The 27,001-nt window shown below is 35.4% G+C and overlaps 3 protein-coding genes across 6 annotated transcripts; 1 reads left to right on the forward strand and 2 right to left on the reverse strand.

Moving 5' to 3' along the window:
- Nucleotides 1-757: 757 nt before the first annotated feature.
- LOC139852196 (splicing factor Cactin) lies at nucleotides 758-7,958 on the reverse strand. The gene is made up of 13 exons (XM_071841421.1): nucleotides 7,555-7,958; nucleotides 7,348-7,439; nucleotides 6,093-6,192; nucleotides 5,742-5,813; nucleotides 5,545-5,607; nucleotides 4,892-5,032; nucleotides 3,975-4,070; nucleotides 2,915-3,199; nucleotides 2,523-2,664; nucleotides 2,293-2,435; nucleotides 1,674-1,850; nucleotides 1,270-1,536; nucleotides 758-1,074 (listed from the first exon to the last, which is right to left on the reverse strand). The coding sequence occupies exons 1-13, from the start codon at nucleotides 7,831-7,833 to the stop codon at nucleotides 955-957; spliced, it is 1,977 nt and encodes a 658-aa protein (XP_071697522.1). The 5' UTR covers nucleotides 7,834-7,958; the 3' UTR covers nucleotides 758-954.
- A 7,765-nt stretch (nucleotides 7,959-15,723) lies between these two features.
- On the forward strand, nucleotides 15,724-16,990 carry LOC139855292 (3-oxo-Delta(4,5)-steroid 5-beta-reductase-like). Its single transcript, XM_071844527.1, is given in 3 exon segments — nucleotides 15,724-16,439; nucleotides 16,517-16,662; nucleotides 16,665-16,990. Coding segments are annotated over 3 exon segments (1,188 nt in total).
- On the reverse strand, nucleotides 15,928-22,573 carry LOC139853114 (uncharacterized). 4 transcript variants are annotated; one of them, XR_011761290.1, is made up of 6 exons: nucleotides 22,467-22,573; nucleotides 21,759-21,926; nucleotides 21,026-21,272; nucleotides 18,174-18,233; nucleotides 17,821-17,900; nucleotides 15,928-16,412 (listed from the first exon to the last, which is right to left on the reverse strand). XR_011761290.1 is itself a non-coding variant. In XM_071842489.1 (3 exons), exons 2-3 carry the CDS (start codon nucleotides 21,885-21,887, stop codon nucleotides 21,054-21,056), a joined length of 348 nt encoding a protein of 115 aa, XP_071698590.1. In that variant the 5' UTR covers nucleotides 21,888-21,926; nucleotides 22,467-22,573; the 3' UTR covers nucleotides 20,885-21,053. The 4 variants fall into 4 exon arrangements, 1 of the variants encoding a protein (XP_071698590.1); XR_011761288.1 differs by lacking the exon at nucleotides 15,928-16,412 and having other exon boundaries at nucleotides 17,530-17,900; XR_011761289.1 differs by lacking the exon at nucleotides 15,928-16,412 and having other exon boundaries at nucleotides 17,530-17,900; nucleotides 21,759-21,965; nucleotides 22,467-22,538.
- Nucleotides 22,574-27,001: the final 4,428 nt, after the last annotated feature.

Raw genomic sequence — 27,001 nt, forward strand, 5'->3', positions numbered from 1 at the left:
TTGATATTGGCTAGATAAAATGGGTTAAGCACTTGTTAGTGATAACTTACTTTTTACTTTCATTTGTCTTTTAAAGTAGAGCCTTTTTTATGATTGGTCTTTCATTAAATAATGAGTTGATATTTTTACTACACTACAAGCTAGCCATAGTGTTACCATTGAGATGGTTGGTTACAAAATCTTAGGTGATCTTAAAAAGAAACTTGCTAACAATAATGTGATAGTTAATAGATTAATTATTAATACCATGTTGACCATTAAATGATTTAATTATTATTAAATGATACTCCGTAACAAAAAAAAAAAAAAAAAAAAAAAAACCGCATATTGACTGTAGCCCTACTATATATTTTGGATTAATTCATAGTTTGATGAAAAACTAACAAAAGTTATGTTCTCAAGTGCGAAATAGAAAAATTTTGCCCATTGGATAGTAAATATGACCTTTATTTTGTTTAATGTCAAATTGTAATCTTTGAAAGGATTGAGCAATTTTCATCTTTTGATAGCTTTGTGTGTCAGATAATTTGCTCCAACCTTGACCAATTAATAATCCTACAGCAAACTGGTTGTAAAAATACACTAATTTATATGTGTAAATAAAAATGTTTTGGTCTTGATGACTTGGTTGTTTATGTAGATATCATACACATAGCATATCATAAGTATCCATTTAGTCATTCATGTTATAATTAATGGGGAGAGAGTAATGATAACCTAAGAGATGGGAGTAGTCAAAAAGCAAAAAAAAGTGTGTTTTAGCAATGATGTTTTCAAACAAGAACAAATCACAATGTATCAACTAGTGAGATAACTTGTTGGCGATGTACAAATTATCAATGCTCAAGTTACAAGCCAAAGAAACAACATGTAGAACAGTATTATGATACTGAGAGTTGCAGCAAACATACTTGTACAACAAGAACGGATGCAAAACCAAAGTGTGTTGCTGACTCATCTACGGTATCTATGGCGCTTGAAATTGAAATAAACATGCAAGATTCCACGCTCAAATGTGCATTTAAATCCCTTCTTGTGTGAATACTCCCATTCCTTGTTCACAATGCGAAACGCCTGTCATAAATTGATTGATAACCAACTTCAGCATACAAAATAAAAAAATAAAAATGAGCCGAAGTACATTCCTATCAGGGGTCAAATAAATCTTATTATGACCACTTAACAAATTTGGGATCAAAATTAGATCATTAAGACACCTAGGAAACTTTAAGTGTAACATTCAGTGTAAAGATGTAATTTGATACTTACGATATCCTCGTAGGGTGGGCCAGCATGGAACCGAATAATACAAGTTTCAGCACTATCCCCATCCTTCTCGATTGTATAAATTGGAGCTTTAATTTTGTCAACGAGATCTGGGTAAAATATATTGAACTTGTATCCTTGCACAATCTTTGGGGGCGGATTATCATGATCATAGTGAGTCTGGTTGTATTTGTTCCACTCATATCCAGTGTGGACTCTGTTGAAATACTTCGGTTTCCTCGGCCGATATTTGTCATGCCACCAGTATACCTGTAAAAGAATAATGCGTAATGAAATGAAATTATAATTTAAAAGCCTCTAAAAATGAAATTATAACTGAAATGAAATCATTTAGAAGGTAAGTCTAGTGTTATAAAACAACATAAAACAGAAATGGAGATAAGAACCTGTGAATCAACATTAACTTCATCACTGTTCCCAAACACTTCATCACCGTTATCCATCGCTCCCATAGCTTTGACTGCCCGCATCTCCAAATTATCATCGGAGGGAGGTGGTCGTGAAGCCGCCGCTTCTTGAATCTTCCTATGCTGTTCCTCCATTACTTCTATACGTTTCCTTTCCTGTTTACAAGATACAAAAATGTTACTAATCTCTACCTATAAGAAACAGTACAGTGTGTCGCAATTCTAATACATTGACTCCGACATCGCGCAATTTCGAAATACGTTAAATACTTAAAGGACCAATTAAGTGAAAGTTAGACAAAGAAGTTTTAAAAGGAATGGCTAGAACTTGTGAAAAATCCCCAAAAATATATTTTTAATACATACAACCTCCTAAATCATTACCAAAGGATAACTATTATAAAAAGAAATAATAATAATACTTAGGCAATCATCTTTGACACACTAAATGTGAAAAATAATAAACTTTTTGGTTAACAGGTGTCTCGAATCACCTGGGCCTCTAAATCAGAATCCATTTTTGACCGTATACCAAATCCATCCATTTACCAACTCTAAACAATATGTCAAAAAAAGGGGGCAATGTTATATTACTTACCAATAAAGCCCTGTCCACATCAGGGTCAACTGCTTCTTCATTTTCATCACCGTGTAACAATTCTGGTGAAAATGAACCGGCTTCGTCTTCCTCCAAAGGCTCGTTTTTCGGTAGTAGTTCTGGAGATAAAGGGACTTGATCATCTGTACAGCCAAATAAAATTGTTAACTTCTGTTGAAAAATAGTAGATGTGAAAATACATTCTACTTAAAAAATAATTGCCTATATACCTTTCTGATCATGATCAGATTCTTCCTCCACTTTAGGTGAAACAAGTTCGTCTCTTTCCATGTTTCTGTAAGTCCCATCTGGTTGCTCAAGACGTTTTAAATGCTTACGCAACATCTTATTGTGAATCTCTTTTAAGCATGCCTGCAGACATAAAAGTGACATTTAAGACAACATGCTGCTGCGCGATTAGTTTGATTAATAACAAGACAAAGGAGTAAATTATAAAAATAAATTTTAAAAAAAAAAATGGCAGAAACTTGAAAAGAGTCAAATAGGAACTACTTAAAGTTGTCAAATTCATCTAGTATTCAACCAAATTGCTTGCAATGTCCTACAGCATAATACTTGAAAGAAGATATTATATTTCAACAATCTCTATTTTATATCATACCTTTGCCTTATAAATGTGAATACGCTTAAGAACAGCTTCCCAATACTCAACAACTTTAGCTCTGCCAGAGCTCATCTGTGACTCAATGTCGGAGTGAAGTTGTTCAAGTTCAGCATATGATTTTCCATCAAGCAGTTTCTTCACATCTGCATCGATACTTGATCGCAAACCCCTTTCTTCTGCAACCACATCAGCAGGCGGATGTTCCCCTCTCACTCTAGCTCGATCTAGTGTGTCCTTTTTACGTGCCTCCGCTAATTCCCAATCAGAAACCACCAGAAGTGCCTATTTAAATGATGATTTGGTAAGAAACAACAATAAGTTATTTAGTAGACGACGCTGTTGACATCTCTTGTTCAGCAGCCTACAAATTATGATTACAAATGGAGGTGCCAAAATGCTGGGATGGGTAGCAAGCCGAACAGAGTATCTTTAGTAGTGGTTGACTCAAAATGCTTTTGGTCAGATTAAGAAATATTATAGATAATTATTTCTCAAAATATGATTACAATAATTATACTCTTCAATAATAATCTGATAGATTTATAATAAGTTTTGTAACGAAAAGGGAACATAAAAGTCAAATGTAACCGCTATGTACAACCATTTTTGCGCATTAACGACAGTTCCGCTGTCGTTGAAAAAAAAAAACCAATTTATAAATATGGCGAAGTGTATGGAAACAACTGACCAAGTTTTAAGGTAACCCAGCCTATTTTGCTATAAAAACCAACCAAGTCTCAATACTCTGACGCTCACCAGCTTTTACAAAATTGGTTTAGAAATGGATACACACACACACACACACACACACAACCATCACAAGATGTCCTAGTGGTTGGTGTCCTAATATCCTTACAAGACGTCCCGGGTTCAAACATTACTGGCAAGACATCTTGGGGTAGAAGGGAAAAGGTTGAAAACAGCCCAGTATAACAAGTTAAGTTAGGCCGTGTACATCTAAATAAAAATACCCGCCCTCCCAGGGTAACATGGATAGAGAAAACCTCCTCCGCTTACCCGTTTGTGTGTGTGTGTGTGTAGAAAAAATGACACTCACCTCCCAATACTGTATATGTGTGGGTGTTCCTCTGTCCAGATCTAGATGCATTTTTATGTCCTCGTGAAGCTCTTCCATCTCTTTGACAGTCAAACCCTGCATTATTTCGAATTAGTTACATGAAAAATCAAGAACTGGAACTAGGGATGGCAATGGATGTTCCATCCATGGATATTCACCCGATCCGATCCATTTATAATGGATATGGATGATGTAAATGGACGATTAATGGATATGGATATGGATATGGATGATCTAAATATTTCGTGGATCGGATATGGATGACAATATGTCATCCATGGATATATCCACTACCACCCGAAATACATTTATATATTGATATAAACGTACTAAAATATATTTATAAACATCTACATATCGATATACATATACATATAACATACAAATTCTTAATTTATTAACAAAAATAAGGATTATGATCGACACAATTATTAATTTGTTAATAATAACACTTAAAGCAACACATTTATATTAGTTTAAACGTATATTTACTTATATTATAACGCATTTTGCTCAATTAAGTCAAAATCGGAGACAAATTACATCCAAACCTTAGTAAGAAACCAATAATATTAAGATTAAATATTTACATTTGTTATGCTCTATATAAAATTGTAAAATTTTCGTTAGATTAACGTGTTAGATTAACGTGTCATTTAATATCTAACGGATATCCATTAGCCCGTTTAATTCAACGGATATGGATATGGATGGATGAACAAAAATTAAATGGATATGGATATGGATATGGATGAACAAAATTTAAATGGATATGGATGTGGATATGGCATCACCCGATCCATATCCGATCCATTGCCATTCCTAACTGGAACTATAAACATGTCACTAAGCAAAGAAGAAATGTAAACAAGTAAATTACTACTAACGATGTGTACCTTAAATACCATGTATGGCTCCTCTATCTCTACATCAAACTCGTCAGAAGGATCAAGATGCTTAGACAGTATATCAATTGGCTTAACACGTCCTTCACGCAGTCGTATTCCAGATCGAACTTTGCTTTGCTCAAAATGAAACTACAGTAATACATGTTAGTCAACACTAAAATGTCACATCTATTTAGAGCAGTATACTTAGAGATGGCAATTTAGACCGATTTACTTCTTAAAAATTCAAATTACATTAAATTTATCTCTAATGAGATTATGCAGGAAAGCCTAAAAATATGTCCCTAAAAGGAAAATCCTAACAAGTCAGTCAAACTCCATAAAACCTACCAAGTCATTTTATTCAATTCAATTGATCATTATTGATTAGTATATTTTGGTAATCATATTTGAAACACTAAGTACGTAACCTACCAAGCCATTTTATTCAATTCAAATCAATATAGATCATATTGGCCGTTCAAAAAAATCAATATTGATCATATAAACTCTGGACAAAAGGTAATTTGGGTAAACCCAACCTGTATCATATGTTCACCCATATTTTTGACCTGGACCTGCTTTAACACTTAAGGTAACCTTCTTGACATGTTCCATTGCCACCTCTAAGCATTTCAACTTACAGAATTGAAGATACATACCTCTTCCTCTTTCTTTTCCCAGTCTTGAAACTCGGCCCGAGCACGCTCTCTAGCAAGCAAAGCCTAGAAAACAATAGAAATCATGTTAGAGATCATTAACTTAATGAAAACCAAAATCAGTTTTTGATCATCCAAATCACATCTAAGTTTCTCATAATCAAAAGCTTATATATAAGTATATGTCAGTTGGAACTTACCATCTCTTCCTCATGCTGAGCTTTTTCAATAGCCCTTTCCTCCCTTCTCTTCTTAACTTTTTCAATTTCGGCCTGTAATATTATACGAATATATGAATAGAAATGTTCACAACATTTTTTATTATGATCAAAGCAATTGATGTACACCATGATATTGCTACTGTTCAACTTACAAAAGACAGTTGAATACAATATAAGTTAAAATGTAGTTGAAATTACTTGGGAACTTCCAAAAGTAGGTAACTTAATTACTCATGATGAGCACTTAAGAAAATGATTATAATCTTTATTAATCAGGAGATGTAAACAATAATAAAAGAGGGGAAAACTTTTTAATAAAAAGTTACATACCATCCTTTCTTTCTGTCTTTTCTTTTCAGCTTTGACAGAGAACATATCAAGAGGAACTCCTTGAGTGACATCTCGTTCAATTTTCTTTCTCCACACAAATCTGCAAATGTATATCATCAGTATATATAGTACTAATATATGTTTTGTCCACCTGGTTTAAAAATTTAGAGGGTGACTTCATAAATAAAGTTTAAAACGTCATGGAAACAGTATCTTGCAAGTTCAATGCAACATATTGCAAAAAAAAAAACAAATAAATAAAATAAAATAAAAAAAAATAAAAATGAATATATAACAATATCACCAAGTAACATCACATTAATATATGCTATAGAACTATTGTATGTCACTGTACAACTTTTTTTGTACACTAATCTGATAAGGATCATCACAGTAACATGAGAACTACAAAAAATTTACACGCATGGACCTAGTGAACAGGTATGCTTGCTAAAAAATTGTATGTCACTGTACAGCTTTTTGTATACTACTCTGATAAGGATCATCACAGTAGCATCAAGTAACATGAGTGAGCACACTTAATGCCCATTGCATTATTTTTCTTGATCTTTTTCCCTATAATGGCCTCAGCCCAATAGTAGCCATGTACTAATTATTTAGAGACGTCATACTTATGCAGTGTTTTAAATGACAGATTGGGAGAGAAAAAACGAAATCGTCCATTTCATTGGACTGAACATGTTCTTAGTTGAGTTTAAAGGCACACAATCCTTTCAATTTATAGCTTTACATTTCTTATGGGGTCTTTTTCCATTCCATCAAGTATCAGAATAATAAACTAGTTTTAACACAATTATATATTTCTTTTTGAAGGCAACTCACACACCCACTACCAAGAATTGACTCGCGAATATATACAATTTTCCCATTCTGGGACTTGAACCCTCAACTTATGGTTGGAAAATGGCCCTTTGGTAACACAATTATATATGTGCAATCTCTCATATGCAGAACTAAAATCCAAATTTTACTTAAATAAGTTCAAATTATCTAATATGACTATAAAGTAATGATGATGCTAATTGCTAAGCCTACAACTCCATGTCTCCATGCCTTCTTAGATTAAAATTTCACACACCAAGCTAATATTTGGTAAAGTTTATGACCTCCTATTTACAATAGATTGAAATTTTCTTTGATGATTTTATGATAATCAGCCACAAAAAAGTTTCTATAGCAATTTACAATGCGAATAAAACCGAACATTTAGAGATAAAAAGATGTACAAACTTACTTTTCATTAAGATTAGAATCACCAAACGGATTCGAATCATTCGCGTACCCATAAACATTCTGAGATTTCAGCTTCTTCGCTACTTTCATTGCCTACAAATATACAATTGTAGCAACACCAATCAAAATCACAATATATGATCAAATTCAATACTCAATAACCTAAAAAAAAACTTAACATTTATTATATATAAATTGATAATCATACCTTTTTCTGAGCTTTTTTGGCTAAATACTCAGCAATCTCTTCTTCACTAATCTTTTTAGCCTTCTTTTTCCTTTTAGAACTTCGACGGTCATCGGAATCATCTTCGGAATCATCGGAATCAGAGTCCCGGCGACGGCGGTTGTTTTTGCCGGAAGAATGACGTTTTCGTCTTCGACGTGAAGAATTATCTGAATCCTCGGAGATTGATGGAGAATCATCATCATCACTTTCATCAATTTGTTTTCTTCTTGATTCTTTACTTCTTCGGCTACTACTCATTATCGATCGTGTTCTTTGAATTAGTTAAGATTTGGGATTAGGGTTTAGGGTTTGTCAATTTTAAGAATCCGATGGCAAACGGAAACTGTGAATTGCTAACCTTATTTAGGACAACAGGTCGGTGATGTGAGTTCAAGAAGATTTGGTGCAGAAAATGGGGTTGAGGCTTCTTGTTGGGCTGATCAACAGACCAGGCCCGTTGGGCCCACTATTATAATTATATTATAATTATAAAAGTTACTATTGTAGTCCCAGAACAGTCAGAACACCGTATAGAAAAAACGACCTAAAACCGAAACCGGTTTTTTATAAAATCGGTTATGATAATCCGATCTATTTAAAAAAATTGAACCAGTTTAATTGGTTTCGGTTTGGACGAACGTGTGGAATGTACTGATACTTTGGCAAATAGATTTAGAAGGTTGTATCACTTGGATGCTAAACAGGAATGCTCCATTGCTGAAAGGTTTATTGATAATCGCTGGGAATGGGAGTGGAATCATGAGTATTTAGGCAATCGTGATGAAGGTTTGATCATAGACTTAGTCGCTGACATAGGACCTTTATGGATCAACCAGGAGGATGATAATTGGCCTTGGAACATTTCAGGAGTGGCATCTTTTCTGTTTATGATACGCGAGCGTATTTCCCTTCGTGCGATTATGATTTTAAGTCGTCTAAGATTATTTCCTGTATGGGAGCTGATTCGTACACCACTAGATTTTAACCATTCGCCACCAAAGGTGCATTAAAACATTGTACTGTACAACACTGTTGTTGTGGTTATAATCGACAAGTAATACGAGTAATAGCAGTAAAGCGAATAAGTAAAGAAGCAAGACACAAGGTTTACGTGGAAACCCTCAACCTAACGAGGGAGAAAACCACGGGCAACGAACAACGATCCACTATATGAAAAACGAGTACAACGGATCCAACAATTAGTTGGAATAGCAGATATGTAAAGTATGTGTATGTATGTGTGTAGGGTGTTAGATATCGCAGGCTCTAAAGGGTTTATATTTATACCCGTACAATGTGATTTGTACAATACTTGTAATTAAATTAGGAGTCTAAGTTCTAGTCGATATCCAGCTGTAAGTTAATATGGATATTTATCTATCCCTAAACTTGAGGACCAAGCCAAATACTTGGACGGTTTGGATCACGACTTCAACAATTCTCCACCTTGAGCCAAAACGCATAATATCAAGTGTTGTCGTTGCCGCACCGCGAAGGGTCTAGACTTTAGTGATGCCCACTAGTTCCAAGCAATGTTGGAACTTAGTAGGCGGTAATACCTTCGTAAGCATGTCAGCAGGGTTGTCACTAGTATGCACCTTACCAACAATTATTTTGCCCTTCTCGACAATGTCTCGGACAAAATGGTACCTAACATCAATGTGTTTGGTCTTCGAATGGAACTGATGGTTTTTAGTTAAGTGTACTGCACTTTGATTATCACAGAACACCGTAACGACATCTTGAGGCAAACCCAATTCACTAATCATACCACGAACCCATATAGCTTCCTTTACCCCTTCGGTAGTTGAAATATACTCGGCTTCGGTAGTTGAGAGTGCAACTATAGATTGAAGGGACGAGTACTAACTTATGGCCAACCCACAATGAGAAAATATATGAGATGAGAGACACTTCCTCTTATCTAGATCTCCACCGTAGTCGGAGTCAACATAACCTTGAACACCATTTATTCCAGCACGTTTTTCTTCAAAGGAGAGACCAACATTACAGGTGCCTTTTAGATAGCGCAGTATGTGTTTAACAGCCTCCCAATGATATTTTCCTGGTTATGCATGTACCTACTTACGATACTAATTGCATGAGCTAAATCAGGGCGAGTGCATACCATAGCGTACATTAAACTCCCAACAGCGTTTGCATACGAAACCGTAGCCATGTAGTTCTTATCTTTGTCCGACTTGGGGCATTGTTCAGCGGAAATTTTAAAGTGAGGTGCAAGAGGAGTAGATACTGGTTTGCTTTGACTCATGTTGAAACGCTCGAGAACCTTCATGATATAGCTGCTTTGAGAGATAGTCAGCTTTCTAGCACCTATATCTCTACGGATTTCCATCCCTAAGATACGTTTTGCAGGGCCCAAATCTTTCATCTCAAATTCCTTATTTAATTCGTCCTTCAATTTCATAACATGAGATACCTTTAATGCATCGATGAGCATGTCGTCAACATACAAGATCAAATAGAGTACAGAATCATCATCATACCTCTTTATATATACGCACTCGGCATAACTACTTCGTGAGTAGCCATGACTAGTCATAAAGGTATCAAATCTTCGCTACCACTGACGAGGTGACTGTTTCAAACCGTACAACGACTTTTTCAACTTACATACGTGATCCTCCTTTCCGGGTACTTCAAAACCTTCGGGTTGTTTTACATATATTTCTTCTTCAAGGAGGCCATGGAGAAAAGCCGTTTTTACGTCCATTTGTTCTAGTTCCAAATCTAGCAAGGCTACGATGGAAAGCACAATACGAATAGAAGTGTGTCGAACAACGGGAGAAAATACCTCAGTGAAATCAATACCTTCACGCTGGTCGAAACCAAGGACCACGAAACGAGATTTATACCTTCTGCTTTCAACACCCGGTATACCTTCTTTTATTTTAAATAACCACCTAGAACTAATAGCTCGCTTGTTCTTAGGTAGTCGAACAAGATCCCAAGTCTCGTTTTTGTGAAGACTTTCTACCTCTTCTTCCATAGCTGCAACCCACTTATCACCTTCGACACTCGATATAGCTTCTTTGTACGTTTTAGGTTCGGATTGCTCGATATCAGCGGCTGCAGCGAAACTGTACTGGATTATATTACACTCATATAAACTGAACCTTTCGGGCCTACTGATTTGCCTTCTTACGCGGTCTCGGGCTAACGAGTACGTGGGCTGCTGTGGCCCAACAGTTTCTGTTTCAGTAGCGGGCTGAGCTGCTGCGGTTTCGGGCCCATTAGTTTCATTGTCGAGCTCCATCTCAACCGAAACAGTGTCAGTATTAGACTCAGTAGGTTTTGAGCTTAAAGTAGATTCCGGGTTTATGATTGCGTTTTCATTGAATGTAACATCTCGGCTATGGATTATTCGTTTATATTTCGGATCCGGGCACCATACCCGATAACCTTTCACCCCGGAACCATAGCCTAAGAACACGCATTTTACAGCACGTGGAGCTAATTTCCCTTCACTAACATGAACATAAACCGGGCATCCAAAAATTCGAAGGTGTGAATAGTTAACTGGATTACCTGACCATAGTTCCTCGGGTATTTTATCTTCAAGTGAGCGATGAGGCGAGCGGTTTATTAAGTACGTTGCGGTTGTCGCAGCTTCCACCCAGAAGGTCTTTTCTAATTTTGCATGTGAGAGCATACATCTTACTTTTTCCATGATTGTACGGTTCATTCTCTCGGCGACCCCGTTTTGTTGCGGTGTACGTACAAGTGAGTGGTGTCGGGCAATTCCTTCTTTACGGCAGTATGCATTGAAGTCTTCTCCACAGAATTCGAGGCCATTATCAGTACGGAGCACCTTGATCTTTCGCTGAGTTTGATTTTCGATCAATGTCTTCCATTATTTGAACGTCTCGAACACCTCATCCTTACTTTTAATGAAGAATGACCACACCTTTCGGGAGTAGTCATCTATAATGGTTAACATATACCGTTTACCACCTCGAGAAGCAACCGGCGATGGGCCCCATAAATCAGAATGTAAGTAGTCGAGTGGAGCTTTGGTTTTGTGTACACCCGAGCTGAAACTAACTTTCTTTTGCTTACCGAAGATGCAGTGCTCACAGAATTCAAGATTACACTTGTGCTTTAACACCCCTTTCTTTGCCAATATATTCATTCCTTTTTCTCCCATGTGACCCAGACGATAGTGCCAGAGTGTAGATTCATCAGGGGTTAATTTTTCGGTGACTAAGGTTGCGGAACCGGTGATGGTAGAACCTTGTAAGATATATAACCCGGACGACTGGACAGCCTTCATTGAAACTAGCGAACCTTTAATTATCTTCATGACTCCACCTTCACCTGAATACTTATAACCATTTGACTCAAGGGTGCTTAGTGATATGAGGTTGCGTTTCAAGTTAGGGACATGACGAACTCCAACTATCGTTCTTACAACACCGTCATGCATCTTAACTTGGATAGTACCTTTACCGACGACTTTGCAAACGGTGTGATTCCCCATAAAAACGCTTCCTCCGTTATATGATTCATACGAGTGGAACCATGACCGATGAGGGGTCATGTGAAAAGTGCCCCCAGAATCTATGATCCATTCGTCCTTAGATTTTTCGGTATCAATGGCTAGATACACGTCTCCATCAGACTCACCTTCGGCAACAGTGGCTTCGGCATTCTTCTCGTGTTTATCTTTGTTGCTACTGCTAGTTGAGGCTTCTCGTTCTAGCTTATTCTTGAGCTTATAACACTCGGATACAACGTGACCCGATTTCTTGCAATATTTGCATGATTTATTTGAAGTCTTTCCGCGAGACTGAGACCTATGTTTCTTTTGTTTATGGTTGTTTTCACCTCGCTCATGGGTACGACCCCTAGCCATTAACCCTTCGCCGACTTCGGGCTCATCATCATCATATTTCTGTTTGGATAGAAGCGCTGATTTTACATCGTCGAATGATAACGTTTCATGGTTTCCATAGAGCATAATCTCCTTGAAGTGTTTGTACGATGATGGTAGCGATATGATGAGCAACACGGCTTTGTCCTCATCATCAATTTTTACCTCTAAATTCTCGAGATCAATCAGTATACTGTTGAACTCATCAAGGTGGTTCTTGATGTCAGTTCCGGGTTTCATACGGATGGTATATAAACGGTCTTTCAACCGAAGTTTGTTCGCCAGGCTCTTGGTCATATAGAGTGATTCTAGCTTGGTCCACAAGCTAGCTGCTGTTTTTTCATTAATTACCTCACGAAGGACTTCTCGAGATAAGAATAATTGGATTGTAGAAAGAGCTTTTTCGTCAAACTCTTCCCAATCTTCATTGGACATGGCCGCCGGTTTGTGTGCAACTCCCTTGAGAGGTTTCTTGAACCCATGATGGGTTAGTATAGCTTGCATCTGGACTTTCCATATTGCAAAGCTTATCTTGCCATCGAACTTGTCGATCTCGAATTTGGTGACCATCGTGACCTGGCTCTAGATACCACTTGTTGTGGTTATAATCGACAAGTAATACGAGTAATAGCAGTAAAGCGAATAAGTAAAAAAGCAAGACACAAGGTTTACGTGGAAACCCTCAACTTAATGAGGGAGAAAACCACGCGCAACGAACAACGATCCACTATATGAAAAACGAGTACAACGGATCCAACAATTAGTTGGAATAGCAGATATGTAAAGTATGCGTATGTATGTGTGTAGGGTGTTAGATATCGCAGGCTCTAAAGGGTTTATATTTATACCCGTACAATGTGATTTGTATAATACTTGTAATTAAATTAGGAGTCTAAGTTCTAGTCGATATCCAGCTGTAAGTTAATATGGATATTTATCTATCCCTAAACTTGAGGACCAAGCCAAATACTTGGACGGTTTGGATCACGACTTCAACAACTGTAATGCATATTTGGTGGTGTATGGCTAAATTTGGTGGTGTACGAATCAACCCCCTTTCCGTAAAGTAAACATTATTGGAGGTTAAGCTTGGATAGATTACCTTTTCATTTTAATCTAGTGATGCGTGGAGTGGAGCTAGAGTTTTCTGATTGACCGTTATGTGGTTTTTGCATCGAGATTATAGATCATTTGTTATTTTCGTGACTAAGTGGCTTGTGATATTTGGCGAAGACTAAACATATGGACAAGTGTGAATCTACCTTCTTTTTCATAATGGAAAGATTAGGTGCAATGGGTGCAAGATTGGGGTGCTTCGACCGACTTTCACGTTTGAAGACTATTATGGCGGCAGCTTTATGGATGATGTGGAGATTCGAAAACAACGTCGTTTTTATCCAACGCGGTGAAGAAAAACGAGTTATTTAATAATATTTGTAAACTTTCATTTTTTCTAGTTTAAATTTAGAAGTAGGAAAACTATCAGATGACACGATCCGCTATCTAATCCTTTGTAATTATTTACCTTTAACTCGTTGCGTTGTTTTATATAATATCGCGGTTCAAAAAAGCATTGAAAAATTTAGAATTTCATCAAATATTCAAATGACACACGTCATTTTCACTGGTGAAAATAGATGTCGGGTTAGTTAACTTATAAGTTTAAAAATCATTTTTTTTTTTTTCAACTTTTCTATTTAAGAAGTCATAACAATACTATTACATATCACTTACATACATATACATATACATATACATATATACATAATATACACACACATATAATATAAATAAGTATAAGTATACACGAAAATTAAATTATTACAATTGTTATCTCTAATTGATTATTATCATTATCATGTGTTGTCGACCATCATCAGTGATTCATCACCTCTGTACCTATTTACAATCATACCGCCGTTTAACATGAACATGGGACACCTCTGTACCTAGTTGAGTAAAATAACGGCAATGTATGCCTTTCAAAAAAAAAAAATTAAATAAAAAAAAAAAAAAATTTAACGGCAATGTATAGACAAGGAATATTATTAACTATTGTTTTCTTAATTTCTGCAACTGCTTCATATTTTTGTAACATAAACATTATCATGTTTATGATCTGTATTGTTTGACCACATATTGTTTGACCAACACCTGCCCCTCAATACCGTCGCCTAATATGGGCAAGAGGCATCTTGACCTTGCTATCTATGTATGTTCTATAGATAATCATGTTTGTTTTTAACTTATGCTCATCATCTACATATACGTTTATCTGTATATGCCCGTTAGAAATATCAATATCTTTTAACGGGTGATGATATTTTTATCCATGTTTTTTAATAAATTCAAGACAATGATGATAAATATATATATCAAAAACACATTATAAAGTTCATTTAAATATATATACATTATATAAAGCGCGTAACAATAATTCTATGTGTATACAGGTCATGTATTTATTTTATTTACACCAAATCTTCTTGATTTTTGTACCCCTGTTTATTTTATTTATTTACTGCAAAAAAAAAAAAAAAAAAAAATACTTTAAAAAACTCAGGAACTTTAGAAATCTTGATTTTTGCACCTCCTGTTTATTTTTATATTAACAAACAAAAACATTATCATCATCATGTTTAATAAATTAATTAAATATAATACACATGAACACCACTACTTATATATTAACTAATCTTGTCTACATAAAAATCATTAAACTATTTAATCCTTATGCAAATTACTTTATTTTATTTCTAATTTTTACTATTTTTTACATGTATTAGATGATGTTACTTCATTGTTTTATTTATTTTTTCATTATATGATAACAAAATCACAACTGATAAATAGTCTCATATTGTTAGTAGTTATTTTTTAGACATTATATTATCTTAATAAAATCAAATCAAATTTTACAATATTTTTGCGTACAAATATATGTAATTTATATTTATTATCTTGAGAAAATCAAAATTTACAATATTTTTGCGTACAAATATATATAATTTATACTCAAAATAAAAATATACAAAACAATTAATGAAACTAAATTATATTGTTTTGTCATAAATTTTGTAATATGTCTAGGTTTATGTAGCCGAAATAGTTGGTTATATATGAACATGTAACTAAATTTTCAAGATAAATAAAATAAAAATAAAACTAACCAGAAAAATACTCGAGTAAATTATAAGCAATCACAAACACCCTGTCCCTTATGGTGGTCACCTTCCTATAAATAACTAAACATTATGCAATCAATATGCATATGTGTATGCCCATCCCTGATACACACAAACACAATGGGGTATGAAGAGTTCAAGTCATCATCAGTGGCCCTCATTGTAGGGGTCACTGGAATGGTTGGTGTAGCCTTAACCGAAGCGTTAAGGCAACCAACCGCACCAGGTGGTGCATGGACCGTCTATGGTGTATCGCGACGTACACCACCCAAGTGGTTCCCCTCATCCTTACTCGAAGAAAATATCATGTTAGACACTCTAAACAAAGAAAACACACACAAAATCCTTTCACCACTTTCATCCCAAATCACCCATGTTTTTTGGGTCGCGATAAGTGTCAACGAAAACGAAGATTTGAACATTTCTAACAACTCCTCTATGTTATCCAATGTTCTTTTCGCTCTAATTTCTTCTCCAAACTCAAAACTCTGTCATGTAACTTTACAATGCGGGACAAAACAATATATGGGGCCAATTTTTGGCCCAACTTTGTCGTCTCAACTCGTTCCTTATGATGCACCGTTTCGAGAGGATTATCCTAGACTACCTTTTCCAAATTTCTACTATGCTTTGGAAGATATCGTAGCTTCTTACCCAAAACATTTCACCTATTCTGTTCATCGTTCATCCATGATTGTTGGTGCATCAACACGAAGTTATTTTAATTTACTCTTTTCACTCTCGGTCTATGCATTAGTCTGCAAGCACGAAAACTATCCATTTAGGTATTTTATACGGCTTATCTGTCTAGATACGCAAGTGTATATCTATTTATAATAATTAATAAACTTTATATGTATAGGTTTGCTGGTAGTAAGTATTGTTGGGAGCATTTTGCGGATATAACTGACGCTAGAGTGCTAGCCGAGCAACAAATATGGGCCTCGGTGACAAACAAGGCAAAGAATGAAGCTTTTAACTGCACAAATGGCGACGTGTTTACATGGAAATGTTATAGATAGTGCTTTGTGATGTGTTTGATCTCGAGTTTGTGGAATTCAATGAGAAGGAAAATTTTGATATTGCGGATTTTATGAAGAATAAAAGTGTGGGTTGGGAAAAAATTGTGGAAAAAAATGGATTGTATAAGACAAAAGTGGAGGATATGGCTTCTTATAGTGCATTGGCTTTAGTTTCAAAACTCAAGATTCAACATGTTTGTAGCATGAATAAGAGTAGAGAATTTGGATTTCATGGGTATGCAAATACACTTGCAAGCATTGCTCCATGGGTTGAAAGATTGAGGCAGATGAATGTACTTCCAAAAAAAATTTAAGGCTGCTTATCATCCATCTTGTGCATTTTGTCTCAAGTCTATAAGACGGTGTCATAGGCACTGTATAGTCTTGAGCATTCCGTCTTTGTACAAGGCGGTATGAAATGTACTTGTTTGTGTGGGTCGGGTATATGTGAGTCTTGGTATCGATAGGTAGGCAGTCCTTCAATCATGTTGATGTCAGTCTTTGTACAATTTTTCACTTATATGTTCTTTTGGCTCTAGTTTAAACAAGGAAGTTATTTATTGATTTACAGCAGTCACTTATAGCAGATTTATAGCAGTCACTTAGTAATGGTGGTGGGTTCAACATCATCGATTACAAACTTGGACACCACTGCTGTTAGGGTTATTCAATATCAACCAGGTAGAATGGGTCAACAGAACACATGTTGAAAAAAAAAAAAAAAAAAAAAAAAAAAAAAAAAAAAAACAGAACACAAGTTAGCTAATAAGAGGATCTGTAACAGGTTGAAAGTCATTCAAAGCGTATTATTATGCATACAACTATCTAAATGGTTTTATTCAACAACTTAGATTACGGTACTGTTAATACAGATTTTTAACTCATAAAAAGCATTAATTAATTACTAATTTAAAGGTTAAAGAGCTAGAGGATAAAAAAGTCTTTCGGGGTCAACCCTACCCAACTCATACTGAAACTTAACCCGCTTCAACCAAGCAGGAGTACAGTCTTTGAGGCCATACGGGGTGTCCATAAATATCTACAATTTAATATGTTACAGACATTAACGATATGAACACAAATGCTAAAAAAAACACAGCAAAGAAGTAATTATTTGACAGGTTAAAAAGAAACGGTATGTTACCTTTACTCGAGAACCATGACAATAGGTGGAGAACCGTCAGCATTGTTCGGAAAAAAGATCTCCCAAACACCAAATTCATTCTGCTCACATTAGAAATGAAATTGTAACATCCAAATACATAAAATCAACATTTGAATTCAAATAACATATATTTAGTACTTCCAAAACCAGATATTGACATTGTAATTTCGAGAAGGTTTCAACCAGAACTGAATGATCACAAAAGCATTAACCAAGTCAACAAGCATCTCATTTTGACAAAAGAAAGTCCAGTAATGAGTCCATGTGAACCGTCATATATTAATTAAATTGTACACAAAAAAAGTAATTGCATATACATCGACTAAACATACCCGGGTCATTATGTTAGCATTTGGATTCCAATTGTTGAAATCTCCAATAAGCGAAGCAGACTAAAATTCAAAAGAGAATTAATTAATGGTATATTCAGAAAAATAAATGAATTCATAATGTTAAAGACACAAACCTTTGCTCCAGGTGCCCATTCCCTATAGGCGATACCCGCCTCATTGACAAAAATACAATTACAGCAAAAGTACATTAAACTCAAAACAGTAACAACTTTATTGACAACTGTAATAAGATAGAATTGGAAGGGCAAAAATCATGTCATCACACTTTACTTTCCAGATAACAATATAGTACGCTTCAACGTAATAACTGTAAACAGATTCAGAAAACACGTTTCTCAAACTAAAATTGATGCAAACTTTAACAAAAACCATCTCACAAAATTTCGGAAAATGGAATTCAGTTTACAGCTACCTATTTTATGGCCATTAAGATCCATTTCAACTGTTGAAGACTTCCTCGTGATTTGTATTCATGCTCCTTTTTATGGTACTTTTGTGTCGTTCAATCATTTATTTAGTAGTTGAAAAGTATTATAGTTAATGCACCACTTTGATCCAGATATAGAGTGTAGAGTCCAGGGAAACTCCAACATATACAAACATGTGAATGTACTCTTTGGTTTAGTTATTGTGACTTGATTGATTTGGCACTCTGGATTAGATACTATTATGGAGTCGGGGTTGGGTTCGGCATCCTCATCCCCCATTGTGCACGCAAAGCTTCAACATCTACCACTCTTTAAGGACCAAGTAAGGGCAATCAAGAAATCACTTAAGACTGGGGATGTAGGAAATGCTATACAACATGTTATACATTACTCTAATGAGTCTACAACACAGCAGACTACTAACTTGGTAAGAATTTCATTAGATCGCCATAAGGAAGCTGTTCGACCCGAAAACAATGGGGACGACCTGAACTCGGTTACTAACTACGTGTCTCAGCTTCTAGAGAATGTGGAGACTGTATGAAGCAGTTGATCGAGCACAGGGAGGTTGGCATGCATCCAGTGGTGAAAATGGTGGACAATCTTATTAAGATGACGAATGGGAGAGCTTCATCCGAAGATGTTGTCTATTCCTGTGGAGAAGCTTCCATTGTCATGTCAGGGATGGTAGATAATTTGGCGAATATGCCAAATTCGAACAATCGGGAAAATAATTTCAATGACACTCAATTCCTGTAAAGTAGTAGCAGCTAATGGCACTACTAATAACAGAAGGGTAGCTGCTATTTTAAGTGTCATAGGTGCGGTCGCCACTTCCACCGCTAACTCGTGGCCGGTGGTAGCCGCAGTGTGCATTTAAAAAAGCAACCTTGACTTGATGGCAGTCGCGGTATCCCTTTAAAATAGTTGCGGCAGCCACCGGCCACAAGTTAACGGTGGAAGTGGTGATCACATCTATGACATTTAAAATAGCATCTGCCTGTGTGTTGTTAGTAGTGCCACTAGTTGTTGCTTTACATGCATTGAGTGTCCTTGAAATTATTTTCCCGACGTTCTGAACTGGCATATTCGCCAAACTATCTACCATCCTTCACATGTTAACGGACGTCTCTCCAAAGGAATACACAACATCTTCGGATGAAGCTCTTCCATACGTCATCTTAGTAAGATTGTACACCACTTGCACCATTGAATGCATGGAAGCCTCGTTGCGCTCGATCGACTGCTTCGCATACGCCTCTACATCGTCTAGAAGATGGGACACATAGTCAGCAACTGATTTCAAGTCGTCCCAGTTTTTTGGGGTCGAACACCTTCCTTAAGACGATCTAATGCAATTCTTATCAAGCTAGTAGTCTGAGTTATAGACTCGTTGGAGTAATATATAAGTTGTTGTCTAGCATTTTCCACATCACCGGTTTTAAGTAATTATTTGATTGCCCTTACTTTGTCTTTAAAGAGTGTTAGATGTTGAAGCTTCGGGTACACAATGTGGGAAGGGACTACGACGCCAACTCAATAACAATATCTAAACCAAAGTGGAAAATCAACTAATCCACAATAACTAAACTAATGTGTAATAACAGTACATTTACATTTTTGTATATGTTGTAGTTATCTTGAACTCTACTCATCTGATTAAAGTGGTGCATTACTGTAATACCTTTTCAAGTATTACAATATTGATTGAACAACGCTACGAAATAACCATAATAATAAGGAGCATGAATACGAATCACGAGGAAATCTCCAACAACTGAAATGGAGCCTGGCGGCCATGTATAGGTAACTGTAAATTTAATTCCACTTTCCATAATACTACGTATTATTTACTATCACCTCTGATTAAAACCTTACTTCTCATAACCACGAGAAAACACCTCCAAGCCACCTTCATACTTGTTACGCAATTTCTTGTTAGGTAACCATACTAATTCCCGAAAAAATAATAAAATTAATAAACCTAATTGTTCATAAAGACACATACAATTACATGTGTCAATTACGACCCATTTACAAACTTATTAACGAATTGGTAGATTCGAGTTACGTGGTTAACCTCTAAGGGGTCATAAATCATATGTACTAAATTTGAAACAAAGATTAGCTTAAAAGCAAACAGATCAAAATGCTAGAAAATCAATGGTTAAATCATTATCGTAAGTGCTTATTCTAAAAGATTTAGGATTTTTGGAACAAGAGGTGTTTCAGGTCGACCAATCATATCAGAGAATTATTCCACTTCGTATCGAACTAAATTTCTTTGAAAAAAATATACAGGTCAAAACTAATTTAACTGGTAATCCAAGACACCCAACTCGACCATTATACCAATATACACAGACAGTAAATGAGTCAAACAAAAATAAGAAATTGACTCACCGGTACTCAACATGTTCACGATGATTGCTTAAAAGTGGATCGATCTAGTATATTCTGTCCCTGGATCCGAAGGAGGAATTGTTATATGTCTAACCGCCTCACTTTTTTCGCTAATATCAGGTAATGAAACTAACAAAACTTCCCCTGTAAATGCAATATCCTCAACGAGAACCGGTGAATTATCGTAATCTTTTTCATTCATGCCTACAAGTTGTTTCTCATCGATAATGGCTTCATTGTGTGGTATCTGAATCAAAGAATCAAGAAACACGTATATCTGTTTAAACCAAGTATGAGGTAACCTATTCTAACTTCTCAAAACCAAAAATCAAGTATTCATTATGTTGTTCAATACATATTTTGCAAGAAAATTGGGCATGATAATCATTATAAGCTTTAACTTGAAGAGCGTTTGAAAATAGAAATATAAAAATAAAAAGGCCGTGTTAGATTATTTCCATGATGTAGTTCAAGTATTTCATAACAAATTTCCTTTAAAGCAACTAAATTACCACAGTTTCTGTAAAGTTTTATCAAGATAAAGAGAATAAATATGTCAAATCTTCCATTTCTCTATTTGTACCCAAAATTTAAGTATCGTGATCTACATACTCAAACAGCTTAATTTCCGAAAATGTAGTACCACAATCAACAATTATAAAGAATCGCGATTCAACTTACAAACAACTCTCTAACAAAAACACAAGCATGACATCAAAGCATATTAACGTACCATGAAATGTTCAGTATCTGAATCAATAACGTTTAATTGGTCAGTTGAAGAACCATCACTTTGACTAGCAGGAACAAGCACCTTCTCTGTTGCAGCAACTATAAAAGATGGGGATTCGGGCTCATACATGTTCTGTCCAGCTAAAAACTTTCCTAAAAAATCAATGAACTGGATGTATATATGTTTAGTACCACCAAAACTTGAACCCTAAATAGAAAACACAGCAAACCAGATATATGATAATGTTTTTTCAATTTCTAAACAACAAAGAAACTCACCACATTGTTTCATATATAAAATAATAATTCATTAATTTAAGTATACGGAGCTAGCCCCAGTTTTTGACAATATAGTAATTTGATGAGGTAAATTTTCCATTATGTGATTTATCAGTCATTAAGTATCCAACTTGATGATCTGGCAAAATCACTTGTTGCTCATACCAAAATTTTATTGCATTACTAATTTCAACATGAAATATTCATCAACAATCTAAAATAAGCCAAACCCACAAATGTGGCAAAAAGCCAAACCCACAAATAAGAACCCAAACTTAACAACAAGAAAACACGTGATAAACAAAAACCACCAACAAAATTTGATCTTTACGATACCCATTTCAACATAAGCAAGAACCCAAATTTTCAAACAAGCAAGTAAGCATTAAAAAGAGAAATAAAAAAAAAAAAAAAAAATGATAGCACTTACTAGATAATGAAGTTTTTGTCAACAAAAGTGAGAAATTAGTAGAAGAAGCAACAATAGTTTATAGTCTTACGATCACTACCACCCATTGAGAAATTGATGGAAGTGTATGCAACCGAATCACATGAATTGTATGAACCATTTTGTTTTATTGTTGTTGAGTGTTTAATTTTTAATCAAGAAAGCAGTTACTTAGAAAAGAATTTTGGATCTACAGAGAAAAGAAGGTACAGAGGACTATGTATACAGAGGACTATGCAATATGTGGGGCCCATATTGGATTTATATTGTTTCAAAAAACATGTGTATGGGCAGGGACGTGCGTTGACTTTGTTAACCCATCCAGCGGTTTCCGGTAGTCCACTGGAGCCTGGCGAAACACCATCACCCATTTCTTCACAGCATGTCAGGCCCGATAAACAAACCTGCATTGTCATTGTTTCAATGTTCGCATGCGTTGGACCAAGGGATCATTTGAGCCCGATAAAAATGGTTTTTGATCCAATTATTTCGAAAATCCTCATCTAGTGGGAATCGAACCCTCAACTCTCCTAAAGGAGAGTGAGTTATTCACCACTAGACTATTGACCCATTCTTTTCATATTGGATTTATGTGGATAGTCCGTTTTCAATTTCATAGACCGGATGATTTAACACATTCACATGGGGGAAGGTTGAAATTAGGACATTAACACAAAAAGGGTTTTGCTTTTTATGATTCTCACTTGATTACTTGATTATTAGAAAGTTTCTGCATTTTTTACAAAAACAAAGTAGGGCTTAATTTTTCTTTTTTACGTAGATGAGAAATGAAAAAACATTAACATAAAAAGGGTTTTCCTTCTATGATTCTCACTTGATTATTAGAAAGTTTCTACCTTTTTTATTGTTGAAAAATTAGTTTCCAAGTGTATAATTTTTCCAAACTTTGGACCTAAATATGTATACGATATTTATGAATAATATTTTATATGATTACGTAGCTCTTTACAAGGGCTTCAAGATGTTATTTTATGTGTCCAAAGTTATGTAACGGTGAATGAGATATCATGTTACGAAGAGAGGTGTATAATGTCATTTAATGAGTTGTAGCTTTTCAGTTACTTTAAGATTAAAATCCCCGATTTTAAGGGATAACTGATACTCATTTAATATCTCATTTAATGAGTTAGTTGGAAGTATTGATACTCATTTAATATCTCATTTAATGAGTTAGTTGGAAGGTGGAGTATTTTGTGTATAAATGAATACCACCTCCATCCATTACAGACACACCAAGAAAAACACATAAAACACTTTACTTTACCTCTGCATTTTCAGGCAAGTATTCTACTCCGGCTGTACGCAGCTAGAGGCCGTCGTACCCTGGGAAACAGGCTCGTATCTGTTTTAAGGGAATTGCGTTCAACGCAAGCTTCGGCTACCGTTTTAGTCTACTATTTATATTATGTTCAGTCAACTTTATATTTCTAAGAATTTGTGTTAAAACTCAGTTTGTATTTACGAATTTTACTTCTACAGTCTTAAAACAGATACGAAACAAACTGAGTAACTTTCATACGATTTACCTTATGCTGTTTACTTTCTGTCTGATCTTCAATATACGTTTCGTATGAACCAGTTTTGTATCGAGATGGATATTGATTATCATTCTGCAAATAACATGATATCTTTTCTGTGGTTTTGTTTGTATCAGTTTACGTATCGTTTACTAGTTAGCTGGGTTTTATATTGCTTATGTTTGTCTCTATTTAGACTAAATAGATATTAATTATTGAAACCTTCTTTTTATGGCCGACATGAGTTTTAATTTTTTATTTTAAAGTACATTTTGAATGCCAGCATGTTGTGTCATAAAACTCCACTAGCACCCATATAGTTTTATTTATTTAAAGTACTTTTTCACATGGTTACAAATTAAGTTGTCATGTCATTGTGTTTTATTTAAAATATAAAACTATTAAATTTAAATAGATGTATAGAAATCTTGCATTTACTGATTTGATTAAACAACTATTACTAAACTGAGAACAATATCTCTTACAAGGATTGAGCATGGGCTCAAGGTAGTTGTTAGTCCATTATTGTGGTGACTGATAAATGCTCTTTGACTAAACAGATTAGTTTTGTCTAGTTCATTGAAACTAGCTTTCTGTTTAATGTTTTATGTAAACACATTGGCATTAGTTGCACTCAACATATTGAGTGTAGTGCATTTTGTTTTATGTAAACAGGTTGTGTAAGTTACTTGTTTAACTTGGGTTCTCTGCATTTTCAGATATGGCAAGTATTCCCGTGAATGCAACACCCGTGAACCCAACAACTGTACCATTAGCTAACACTATAGCTAATCATGTCGAGAAGCCAGAGAAATTTTTAGGGCTGCACTTTAAGAGATGGCAGCAGAAAATATTCTTTTATCTCACTACGTTGAATTTGGCTCGGTTCCTAAAGGAAGTGGCTCCTCAAGTTGCTGAAGGAGAGGCTGACAACCAAGCTGTTAGCGCCGTGGAAGCATGGAAACATTCTGATTTCTTGTGCCGTAATTATGTGTTGAACGGGCTAGTTGATCCTCTCTATAATGTTTATTGTAAGGCGGAAACAGCTAAGGAACTTTGGGAATCTTTGGACCGGAAATATAAAACCAAGGATGCTGGGTCAAAGAAACATGTGGTTGCCCGATTCTTGGATTTTAAGATGATCGATTCAAAGACCGTGATGAGTCAAGTGCAAGATCTTCAACTTCTTTTGCATGATATACATTCCAAGGAAATGAAAATGTGTGAGATGCTTCAAGTGGCATCAATAATTGAGAAGTTACCACCTGGTTGGGTAGACTTTAAGAACTACCTTAAACATAAGAAGAAAGAGATGACTGTGGAAGATCTAATTGTTCGTCTTCGAATTGAAGAAGATAACAAGTTAGCTTTGAAGAATGCTTACTCTAATGATTCTTCCAAGGCTAATGTTGTTGAGGTGGGGCAATCTTCCAAAAGCAAGACTAATGTAAAGAACAAGAGTAAGTTTGAGAACCTTGGTGTTAAAAGTGGAACTTTCAGGAAGAAGTTCAAGTGCTATAATTGTGGCCAGCCGGGTTACAAATCTGCTAAGTGCAAACAGCCGAAACAAGAGGCCCCACATCAAGCAAACATGATGGATGAAGACATGGACCTCGTGGCTATGGTTTCCGATATTACTTCCATGATTTCGGAAGTTAATCTTGTTGGATCTGATGTTAAAGGATGGTGGGTTGACACTGGAGCTACTCGCCATGTATCTTCCGATAGGAACCTCTTTAATACACTTGTAGAGGTGAATAACGGAGATAAATTATTCATGGGTAATTCTGCTACCGCAAAGATCAAGGGTGAAGGAGATGTCGTGTTAAAGATGACATTGGGAAAAGAGCTTAAGCTCAAAAATGTCTTGTTTGTTCCCGAGATTCGTAAGAATCTTGTTTCGGGTTGGTTGCTTAACAAGTTTGGTTTTAGGCTTGTGTTTGAGTCTGATAAAGTTGTTACAAGTAAGAATGGAATGTTTGTTGGTAAGGGCTATGCCCAGGATGGAATGTTTAAGCTTAATGTAATGGTGACTAAAAATGAAATGAATAAAGCATCTACTAGTTCGGCTTATATGCTTGAGTCATCAAATGTTTGGCATGGTCGACTTGGTCATGTAAATTTTAATTATATCCGTCACTTAATTAAATTAAATTGCATACCAACATTTCATATTGACTCAAATTATAAATGTCCAACATGTGTTGAAGCAAAAACAACAAGATCGTCCTTTCAAACAGTTGAAAGAAAAACCGAACCCCTTGATATAGTACATACCGATGTGTGTGATTTAAAATCGATTCCAACACAAGGTGGAAACAAGTATTTTATTACGTTGATGATTGCACCAAGTATTGCTATGTGTATTTACTTGAGAGTAAAGATGAAGCAATAGAGAAATTTGTCTTGTACAAAAATGAAGTTGAGAACCAACTTAACAAGAAAATTAAGGTTGTTAGAAGCGATAGGGGAGGTGAATATGTATCTCCATTTACTAACTTTTGTTCACAAAATGGAATTAGGCATGAGTTCACCGCACCCTATTCGCCACAGTCAAATGGAATTGCGGAAAGGAAGAACCGCACATTGAAAGAAATGGTGAATGCCATATTGATTAGTTCAGGGTTGAACCAGCGCATGTGGGGGAAGCCATCTTGTCGGCTAATGTGACGATCGCTCCAAATCCATATGGACGAACACGTCATTCATCGATTTCATTGCGAGGTATTTGACCTCTATATGATACGTTTTATAAACATTGCATTCTTTTGAAAAGGCAAACCAAATATGAATATTTAAATCAAAGGTTTTCGACATCTGATGATTTCTACATATAGACAATCACTGTAAATAATAGTTTACAACAGTACTTCCGTTGACAATGCAGTCAAAATAAGATACATGGTGATGATTTGGTGAATGCAACGTTTTCTTGAAAAATATGCCATGTAAGACTCCATGCACATAGCTTGTCTATCA

The sequence above is a fragment of the Rutidosis leptorrhynchoides genome, chromosome 6 (assembly GCF_046630445.1).
Source record: "Rutidosis leptorrhynchoides isolate AG116_Rl617_1_P2 chromosome 6, CSIRO_AGI_Rlap_v1, whole genome shotgun sequence".
In the NCBI taxonomy this organism is placed as follows: Eukaryota; Viridiplantae; Streptophyta; class Magnoliopsida; order Asterales; family Asteraceae; genus Rutidosis; species Rutidosis leptorrhynchoides.

Coding starts and splice junctions, on each gene's coding strand:
- LOC139852196 (XM_071841421.1), bottom strand. CDS start 7,833: ATGAGTAGTAGCCGAAGAAGTAAAGAATCAAGAAGAAAACAAATTGAT. Junction 7,440..7,554: donor CCAAAAAAGCTCAGAAAAAG/GTATGATTATCA, acceptor GTATATTTGTAG/GCAATGAAAGTAGCGAAGAA. Junction 4,071..4,891: donor AGCCATACATGGTATTTAAG/GTACACATCGTT, acceptor GAAATAATGCAG/GGTTTGACTGTCAAAGAGAT.
- LOC139853114 (XM_071842489.1), bottom strand. CDS start 21,887: ATGTATGAGCCCGAATCCCCATCTTTTATAGTTGCTGCAACAGAGAAG. Junction 21,273..21,758: donor CAGATACTGAACATTTCATG/GTACGTTAATAT, acceptor TCTTTGATTCAG/ATACCACACAATGAAGCCAT.